The 10,770-nt window shown below is 44.2% G+C and overlaps 1 protein-coding gene across 1 annotated transcript; it reads right to left on the bottom strand.

Annotated features, from left to right (window-relative positions):
• PSMD6 (proteasome 26S subunit, non-ATPase 6) lies at positions 1–8,747 on the bottom strand. Its single transcript, XM_020978319.2, has 8 exons — positions 8,509–8,747; positions 7,161–7,366; positions 5,486–5,631; positions 4,808–5,027; positions 4,603–4,711; positions 2,684–2,852; positions 367–444; positions 1–252 (listed from the first exon to the last, which is right to left on the bottom strand). The coding sequence occupies exons 1-8, from the start codon at positions 8,651–8,653 to the stop codon at positions 156–158; spliced, it is 1,170 nt and encodes a 389-aa protein (XP_020833978.1). The 5' UTR covers positions 8,654–8,747; the 3' UTR covers positions 1–155.
• Between the last annotated feature and the right edge of the window lie 2,023 nt (positions 8,748–10,770).

The following is a 10,770-nucleotide window of genomic DNA, read 5'->3' on the forward strand; positions in this document are numbered from 1 at the left end:
TACTGAAACCAAAAACTTATCATTTTTATTTGTTGACACAATGAAGTGGACTATAAAATTCCCAAGTACTTCTCACAGAAGGGCCCCTTCATTTCCAGCAAGATCGTCAGAAGGTGTCCCCCACCCCCTTGCCTGTCCTGCACTTTGCTGCAGCCTCACATGTTAATCACCCGGGACAGTTTCTGAACTCGGTTCAGCAGCAGGTCTCCCTTCTTGATCGTTTCTTGGTACTGCCAGTTCTTGCTGTCTGGTCTGTTCAAAAACAAAGACATCCGTGTTCTTACCACAGCACAGTGTGAAGGCGGCTGCCGTCATTAAGAACTGGCTGGCTCCATCATCTCAATGGAATAGAAAAGGGCATGGTACCTGTTGGTTTCCACAATTTCGTTCACTTTATCTATTTTGCAGTGTAGTCTCCCCGCTGCAATAAATCTGGAAAGTTCCCTGATGGAGGTGAAATAAAGTGTTACTCCGGAGTGCTGACAGTTCTTAGAGAAATCCTGCACTGTCAACCTATAAAATAGTGCCTTACTGATTTCATTTCAGAGTTACAGCATCAAGAAAAACTGTCTTTAAAAAATGTTTTAAGACTGAACTCCTTTAGACCTAGCCAGCTTACTAAACCCTATATTTGGCACAGAGAGGGAAAAGACCATGCAGAAATATTGCATGCTTCCAACTATGCTACACACCATAGTTGTTTCAAAAATATTTCAACCCACAAAAGGGCATGGCTTCTGGCCCCTGGGACCACATTCCTGGTGCTTTTCTAGTAACACCACTTCATAACACAAGGGCTAGTCTCACACAAGACTCTACACAACAGTAGGGACTTTAACTTTTTGCTATTTAGAAAGTCCTGGCATTAAAACTGGGCCCAGTGACTTCTCCATTAAAAACTAATGTATCTATGATGAAGAAAGGTAGGGATTTTCCTGCTGGGCTAAATCTGCACACAGGAATCAAATATAGCATTAGTCCTATAGTCAAGTCAAAGGCAGTCATTAGGGGATGGGAAGCATAATTAACCATTTACAGTAATGGTTTCGCCCATTTTTACATTTAAAAAAAATCTAATCCCTAAAACACTATTCAAATATTACAAAGACTTAGCACTAATATTTCTATACTGCCCCCTAAATACACCCTTGTGCTAGTTTTCTGGATAACTGATCTTGAGTCAAACACTTTAAACTTTAGCTGAAATCAAAAGGTCAGATCAGAAGAGAAAAATCCACTTATAGATATATTCTATCATTAAAGCTCGTAGGAAATGTTACATGAAGGAACTTTGCCTGTAGCTAGATTTAACTATCACCATGACTAAGTAACCCTGCACAAATCTAAAGCAAAAGAGTTAGATAAACATTAAAAAACCCCTTCAATTTGCTACAATTCAAAGCAAGGCAAGGCTATGCTTATGCTCTCCCTTCCCATTTCAGGAAAGCAGCAGGAAAATCTGTTTGCTATTGTTCACAACCCCTGTCCAGGGGTTAACAGTCTCCTCTTTACCATCAATGAGGATTTTTGTCTCATTTTCATTCCTCTTGAAAAGCCAATAGCTTCTAGATTGAAACAAAAAGCTTTAGAACCCCAAGGCAGACCCCACCCCTCAACCTGCCATTGACCAAAACAACCACTGTCAAAAATTCCAAAGTGCATCAGGGATATCAGTATTTCTAGAGGATATGCAAGAATGGGTTATATGAAATGCTAAAAATGCACTTCATATTCATGATCTCATTTAATTTCCAGAACACCCTTAAAGTAGGCAAGGCTCCCATAACCACTTTGCTACCGATAAAGATCAAGGGCTTTACCCAAAGTGACAGAGCCAGTGTGCCACTGAGAAGGACATCAGGTCTCCTAACCAATGTGACGCACCACACCCTCCCCATTCAGGGGGCAGCTCTTGGCTAGGATGCCCATCATGTATTTTTCACACTTCCTGGCAGGGAGAGACTCACTCTCCAAGAAATACCCTATGGGTAAGTACCAGCGGAGTTCATTATGCCAAGAGCTAAAAATCTGGCTTCTTGCAGTCAGTACGAACACAAACAGTTGACGTTTCTACAGCACTTTTAGAGAATTGTAAAGCACTTCTTGGTGTTCTCTGGGTTGATTCTCACAGCAGTCCCATGATGAGGGCAGGGGCTATCCTCATCCCCATTTTACAGACCAGGGAAAGGCTGACACAGGCAAGGTGAGGTGACCTGTCTGGGGTCTCACGCAGGCCTTAAACCCAAGCTTCCCAAATCCACGCCTAGCCTTCTGCCCACCGTGCCCGCCCAGCTGTCTCAGCCTGACTAGCATTTAGGACTACAGCCACAGAGAAGGCAGGAGAATTATTAGAGGCAATATGATTTAACAGAGAGCAAAAGGATGAGGAGCTGAGAGAGCTAATCATCTTAACACCATCCAGCCCTGTGGCTCTAGGCAAGTCCAAACCTCTCTGGAATTATTTCCTGTCTATAAAATGGGAATATTAATACAGCTGTTTTTTTTAACTCTAAAGTACCAGACATTATTCAAAAAAAACTTTTGCGTTTTTGTCTCAAAATGAGGGGCAGAGCAAGGAGTGGGGTGTGGAAGCAAAACGGTGGGGCAAGCACACGTGATTTTAAACAGTTTTGACCAATCTGCAGGGAATGGCCTCCGCTAATAACACATCAGTCTCACTCACTGATCTATGAACTCCACACCAACTCCAAAAGCTTCCGCCATGTAGCCAAGTGTCAACGACCTGTACGACTCCAAGAGCTGGCTGTATGCATGGATTCGCATCTCTCGGACATAGTATCGATAATGAGGAGCAAAGAGCCAGTCCTTCTTCATCTCCTGCTCGACAACCGCTGCAACGAACAAAAGGCAGTGTTTTAAGCACAGGATTCCTGGCCATCCGTGTCCTGGTTCGAGGTGGGCAAACACGAACCTAACGTACAGAGGAGAGTCGGTGCCTCTGATGAGCTTGGCATCTGTCTGGTGACAGAGTAAGAGAAGGTGCAGAAAAAGAGCGTGGGCTGGAAAACAAAGCAGGCTTCGTACCCGACGTTCTCCAAGCCTGTAAAACATGGACTAAAAACCTATGTGGATCCCAGAGATCATACAGCTGAGAAACACTCACTTCACACTCAGCCTCCGAGATGAACCATGTCTTATTAATGAACAGACTCCATCAACTACTTTGACAAGAGAAAGAATGACAAGGTATGAACACCATCTCTTTCCAATTTAACACTTTTATCTCATTCAAAGGTTTCTATGGCAGCTGAAGGAATTCAAAATTCTCCAATTCAGCTCTGGATTCTTACCTCCAAGGAAACTGATGACAAAGCAGGGGACAAGGAACATAATAAGAGGAGGGTGAATTTGTAGGAATAAGAGGAAATACTCTGAGAGGCCTGGCAATCAACACATGAGAATAAAGTCCTCCTTGTGGATCAAAATCAAGTCAATCTGTGCCCAGTCTTGTAAATTTGTTCAAACAAGTCACTCATCCGTCTGATGTCCTTTCACACCGTTCCCGGCAATCAGCCAATCGCAGTGGGCGGTAAGGATCCACCGCCACCAAAGAAACGACAGTAAAGTCTTGGAATTTTAGCTCTAGAAGGACCTTAGAGATCATTTTGGAAATCAAGAGAACGAGGCCCAATGAGTTTAACTTACCCCAAGATCACACCGTAACGGCAGAGGCAAGACAAGGCTCAGTCCTCAACCAACAATAAGCCCAGGAGAAAGCGGAGAACCCAAGGAGCTAACACAGGTCACTCACATTTTTATTATGCAGTCCACGTGCCAGGTGCTCGTGAACTCTGCCCACAAGAGAGTTCCTCAAGGTCTTACTCAGGTCCTGGTTACTCTACTTTATACACAAGTCTAACACATTGGCTCTTTGGTATCTGACCCACTGCAGCTTAGAAACGGCAACTCAGAAAGCAGATCCACTTACAGCAATTAGAACTGAAATGCGAGGCAAAATAATAAAAACAGAAACGAGAACCAAAAAAGACCATCGCGTCAGGAGCCATTCAATATTAGGAGTAAAAGCCCCACACACCAAGGATGGACATCATCAGGAGGAAGAACTACTTAACACTACTACAAAATAAAGCCAACTCAATGTACTGCTCAAATTCGAAAGGTCCTCTTCGAGGACTACATGAACACTGTGCTCGAGGCTCAGAACACAATAGACAGGTGGCTAAATTAATGTTTACTGATGGGCAATTTTTACAGCATGACTCTTGAACATTATTTAAAAGCTAAAACATTTCACAGAAACATAAAAAGTCAATCTCAGAATAATTCAGAGCTCACTGAACTCCCGTCCCCCAAAACTCAGCATTTCCCTTTTCCTTTCCCTCAAAAGGCAGCATCAATCACCAGAAACTACTTGACAATCTAACTCTGACTCTGCTTCCCCACTCCGTGGGCTCTGGAATCTCTACTACACAAAACAGAAAAAAGATTCCATAAAGATGCACAAAAAAATCTGCAAGTGCAGGCTTCTTTAATTTGTCACCTTAACTGAGATGGCTACTTACAGAATTAACTACCAGCAGAATGAAGGGATAGAATCAAAAGCAGTAACTATGTTCTTACCCAGTGACTGGAAGAAAACTGAATACCGACATTCATATAGTGAAAAGAGGTACTGTCGAACTGTGGGCAGGCTGTGCAAGACTTCCAGAATTTCTGCTCCTTTAATGACCTAAAATAGGAAAGCAAACTCGTGTTTGTTGACCATTGGCTGTTTCAAATTTGAAGGGGGGAAAAAGAACCTTTAAACGCAGATCTTCTCCCTTACCTTTTCCCTGAGATCAGGTCTTTCTAAAGCAATCATACTGACGTAGACAGTGTACGTTACAAATGTTTTGTAATCCATCAGTTCATAGGATGTAAATGTTGAAACAGTGTCAAGGAAGAGTTCAGCTGCCTGCTTAAAATCTCTAATAGCTACACAATAAAGACCTTGATACACCTTTAGGCGATTTCTCCTGTCCCAGTCACCTCCTTCTTCTATCAGGCTTAAAACAAAAAATATTAAGACATCATAATCCACTTAAGAGATCATAAAAAGAGAAAATCAAAATTATTAACAGTTCCACAGTGGCTGCTAAAAGTTACAAATTATGTTACCTAGCTTAATTAAGTGAGCACTTTTGAAAAACTATATACTCTTAGGTTATGTAACAAAGAGAAAATTCCTCCTGACTACAGGAGTCAGAATCTTAATGGTAAAAGTGTATTAGCTGTTTGTTTTTGTTTTTGTTTTTTTTTTAAATGAACTGTCACTTGCTTCATGTCAAAGAAAACAAGCAGGTTTCCAGAAAGTGAGAGCTCAACAATCTATTCTACACTCTCATCATCCCATCTCCTGCTTTCCCCCAATAAAAACATGTCACTCATGCACTCAAATTATGAGAGAAGAGCTGCTGGTTGGCCAGACACTTAATACCACACGACCCCCACGTCAAAATGATACCTTTTAGCCTTCTCAGTGTTGCGTGTGATGAGATCATTATCCATATAAAATAATCCAATCCTTAGGAGATAGAATACAATATCCAGTCGGTGACCCAGAGCCACAGTCTTGTCATACGTCTTCCGAAAGGCAGTCAGAGCTCCTTCCTGTCAAAAAGACCATTGCCAGGGTTAAAACCAAACACCAGCCACCTCCATTAAAAGAGCAAAAAAGGAACAAATAAAGTTTATCATATCTTCAAAGTCTAAGAGATCTTAATTCCCAGGCACAAATCTAATTAATTTTTTTCTACTTTCAGAACTATTTAACAGTACTACACAACAACTGAATCCTCAAAACATGGTGTGCCAATGCAATGTGATTCTTCAAAAATCACCAGAGAAGAATCAGTATGACCCTCCAGCACAATGCAGCTCAAACCTTCCCATCTCCATGTCCCACATGAAATTAAAGTAACTTCTGGGTTTACCTCAACTTTCTCAGTAGTCATCTAGCTCGGTAAAGCCACCATATTGTTATACACAAAGTTACAAGACGTGGACAGGGATCATCCATCCTATCCTTAGGAAAAAGGACATAGAGCTGCTCACTGTCCCAGCCACTGACTGACTCTCGCACACAGTATTTCATGTATCGTGTCTTGATGTAGTCTTGACGTAAACTACGAACACATCAAGAATGAATCAGGCAATGCAGCAGGAGAAGTATGTGGACTTGGAATCCAGGACTCAAGCTGCTCTGCCCCTTAGGGCCAGGGTGACTCTGGCCACGTCACTGACCCTCTGGGCTTTGGTTTCCTCACTAATACAATTGGGGGGTGGGGTTGGGTTGGTTGACCTCTTCATCTGATCCCATGCCAAAAATGTTCCCTTATACATACATCTACTGTTCTAGTTAAGTAACCCTTAAAATTACCCAGTGAACAAAAACTAGAAAAAATACAGAAATGATAATTCTCTATTCCCCTAGATACAAGGTTCCCTATATTCTTCTACCAAATATTATAGTTCATAAGAGATCACAATTTGAGTATTTGATGAAAGTTTCTAGAAGTAAACCAACCATAAGTCTGAACTGGTATCAAAACCGCCTTTCTAATGCTAACCAGAAGTTGCTACAGATACCATGACAATATTTGTCTCACAGGCCATTCCCACTGCAATTATTTGAATTATTTTGGCCCTTAATGACTTATTTTGCTAATTTTTGCAAATATTCCTAAGTCCTTATATCATATTCATCTCCTACCCAAAGGTCAGAGTAAATTTGATAAAGTAAATCAAATATATACATCATGAAACAATATACTAAACTTAAAAATAAAACTGGATAGGTTAAAATATTGAGGGGATTTGACCAACCCTAAAGATGTCCCCATTTCTCTTGAAGTTTTCTTGTATGAAACTTTTCTCTCTGCCTTGCCAAACTTACTACTCATTTCTTTCCAAAACAGCATCCTGGACCAAAAGAGACACTTGGTTAATCACTTTCTTTTGCAGGATAATATTCACATTCCAAATACTTTCGGACAGATACCTATCTGCTACCACTCTTACTGGCTCGAAAACACAAAAGATAATTATCCATTTTGGCTTGTGACAGATTCATATTTTAAAAGAGAATTTATTTTAAACGATCAGCAGTTTCATGACGGGAGGAGGACCCCTTCACTGACCTTATCCCCAACGCGACACAAATACTCAGCCTTGGCCATCATTGCATCTCGGATTTCACTCTCTCCCAAATTTTTTTCTGCATCTTCTAGTTCATCATCCAAACGTTTCAACTCTTCTTCATTCGCCTTCTTCATTTTATTTAACAGTTCTGCATCCATCTGCCAGTCAAGAGACTTACATAAGGCTTCATAATACGGGGCCATATCTGAAAGAAGGAGACAAGGGAGAAATTCACTGGGGATGCCATTTACTGGCTTACAGACCCTAAAGTTTCCAGACTGTACGCCAGAAGGGAATGTAGATTTGAAGTCGGTATCTTGGTTCAGATCCTGCCTAGGCCTGTCTCTACCTGTATGCTCTGACACGTATACAGCCTCCGCTTTCTTCCCACCTATAAGACTCAAAGACCAGCTCTATGACCACATGAGCCTCTCAGGTCAATTCAACAAACACCGTTCAGGCATTATGTGCCAAGCACCACATGATGTGAAACAGAGGGGCCACTGTTTAAAACAAACACACAAAACCAATTCAGTGCCTGCCCCTAAGGATCCTCCATTCCCTCACTGGGTCTCCACTTCACAGTCCCATCACCAACAAAGGGACGGACACAGGCGGCGCCCACCTCCGCCGCTGGATGCACATTCTCTCACCTTCTGAGAAATTACCTCTGCGTCGTTTTCTACCTATTCACTCAAACAAGAGTCTGAAGAAGGAGCGCGACAGTGGCCTGGCCGGACCCCGAATCCTGCAGCCCCCTCCCCGGGGCAGTGCCCCGCCTCCACTCAACTGGGGTCACGCAGCTACAGTAAACATGTAGCGAGCACCTACTATGTGCCGGGCCTCAAGCTAAGCGCACTGGTTTGGGGGGGAAAGTGAACTTCTGCTCTTGGAGGACTCTCTACGTGTCACTCAACAAGCATGACGGGGTGGGATCAGATGCCCTCCACGCTCCCGAAGTCATCGTCCTCAACACTCTAGACCTCAGTTTCCCCACCTGCACACAAGGGCTTCCAGTTACAGAGCTAGGACCCGACCTACAATGATACCGGCTCTGGGCCGACCGTGGCCAAGTCACTGAACCTCTGTGGGACTCAGTTTCTCCACATGTAAGTAAAAGCGCCTGACCTCTGCTGGCCACCCAGGACCCTCCCATATCTCTCTGCACCGGGGCTGGGGGCGGGGAAGCTCGGCCCGGGCTGTGGGCCCTGCTGAGTCAGAGGCAGGGCCTGGAGGCGTGGGCCTCGGCGGAGCCCCGGGCTCGGGTGACAGGCCGGGCCTGGAGGCGTGGGCCTCGGCGGCGCCCCGGGCTCGGGTGCCAGGGCGGGCGGGGGCTCGCTCGCTCACTGTTGTCGCGCACGGCCGCCATGAGCTCGTCGCGCACGGCGGCGTCCCCGCGGTGCTCGGGCAGGCTGAGCAGGAAGCGCAGCTGCGCGATGCGCAGGTCCGGGTTCTTCGGCAGGCCCTCCTCCTCCAGGTTCTCCAGCGGCATCGCGGCGGCGGCTCCGGGCACGACAACCACAACAACCAGCGCGGCGGCGGCGGCGGCGGCGGCGGCGGCGGCGGGGCCGGGGCCTGCACTCTTCGCCGCCGGAGACGGAAGCGGAAGCGGAAGCGGAGCGCGGCCTGCGGCTTCCGGCGTGAGCCCGGCCGCCTGCAGCGACCCCTGCCGGGCCCCGCCGGCACTGCGCAGCCGCAGCCGCCCCGCCCCCCTCTCCCCGGCCCCCCCCTCCGAGCTGGGGGGGGCGGGGCCTTACCTGGCACCCAGTTTAGAGAGCAGAACACTGAGGCCCACAGTGGGGGAGTAGATCCCAGCCCTCTTCTTGCTAGCTGTGTGACCTTGAACAAGTCATTTGACTTCTTATCTATAAAATAGAGCTAATAGCATTTGTACTCCCAAGTTCACCGGGTGGTGTAGTGCAAAATTTGGGATCAGAGGACATGAGTTCCAATTCTGACATTTCTACTGCTTCCTACCTCTGGCATAAGTCTTTGGCTCTCTGGACTCCAGTGTCCTCATCTGTCAAATGAAAAGGTTGGATTGTTGGAAGACAAGAATAACGCAGGGAGAAGAGTGTTAGGTGTGGAGGCAGAGGACCTGGGTCCAGAGGCTGCTTCTGCTGTCTACTCCCTGGGTGGCCTTTCAAGGCCTCGGTTTCCCTCTCTGCAATGATCACAGAGTAGGAGTAAATGGTCCATATTATAGATGGACACATCCCACTCCACATCTATGATGCCGTGAATGTAGTACTCCCAACTCAATACTCCATGCTCCATCTCCTCTCCCACAGACATGTATTTGTCTCGTGGGCCCTAAGCATTTTGGCAAATGACCTTTGACACCATCAGCAGATCATACGGCAGCTATTCCTAAATTGAGCAAGAGTCTGGACCCAAGATCTGTGAAGTCCCAAAGATCCATAACTTTGTCTTCCTAAGTAAGCAAAGGAAATAAGGAAGCAAACAAATAAAAAGGTCATTCCAACAGATGGCGCCTTACTCATTGTCTTTGAAACTAAATTTTTGATGGACTCCTGGTCCTCCTTACTAGAAAAAAAGTCTTGCATGAAGATTGACGGTGCCTAATAACTATGAATAAATTTAGCCTTAAAAAGTTATTTCTTTTCTGAGATTAAGTACCCTTACCATATGTTTTTAGTGTTTACCTGATAAGAATTTAACTATCAATCTAGGTCAGTCAGTGAGTCAATATGCATTTATTACAACTATGTGCCAGGCACTACACTAATTGCTAGGAATACAAAGAAAGGCAAAAGATAGCCCCTGCTCTCAATCTCAAGTCTAGACCCCTGGAATTAGCCCTTCTTTAGTCAGCAATTCAATTAAATTGGGGGGGGGGGTTGCCTACCATGCAACTTGTTTACTGAGGGTGATCAAAATCAATGAATCTGGTCTGTCCCTCAGGAAGTTAGTGATGTAGTAAGGAAGATAAGCAATAGATAGATAGATAGATAGATAGATAGATAGATAGATAGATAGATAGATAGATAGATAGATAGATAGATAGATAGATATGGGTGGATGGATGAATATGGATGGATAGATGGATGAATAGAAAGATAAAGAGCTACATGGATCGATGGATAGAAATATAGACAGACAGATGATGGATGGATAGATAAATTGAAAGATGAGCTAGAAAGATGGATATAAAGATAGAGATAGATAGGATAGATGGATGGATAGAAAGACAGATAAAGAGATAGGTAGACAGAAAGATATGGATGGATAGATAGTAGATATAGATGGATAGATGGATGAATAGATAAACAGATGAATAGAAAGAAAATGGATGGATAGATAGATAGATTGAAAGATAAATAAAGAGAAAGATAGATGGAAAGATAGATATGGATGTATAGCTAGATAGATAGATTGAAAGATAAATAGAAAGATGGATAGATGGATAAAGAGATAGAGACAGATATGGATGAATATATGGACAGATAAATAAAGAGATAGCTAGATAGACACACTTAAAATTATTGTGGTTTAGAGGAGACTGAGAGGAAGCATGGTACAGTACAAACCAGAAAGACCTGAGTTCAAGACCCACCTGACATTTACTGTGTGACCCTGAGCAAATCA

Source organism: Phascolarctos cinereus, unplaced genomic scaffold (genome assembly GCF_003287225.1).
Source record: "Phascolarctos cinereus isolate Bilbo 61053 unplaced genomic scaffold, phaCin_HiC Scaffold_4;HRSCAF=312, whole genome shotgun sequence".
Lineage (NCBI taxonomy): Eukaryota > Metazoa > Chordata > Mammalia > Diprotodontia > Phascolarctidae > Phascolarctos > Phascolarctos cinereus.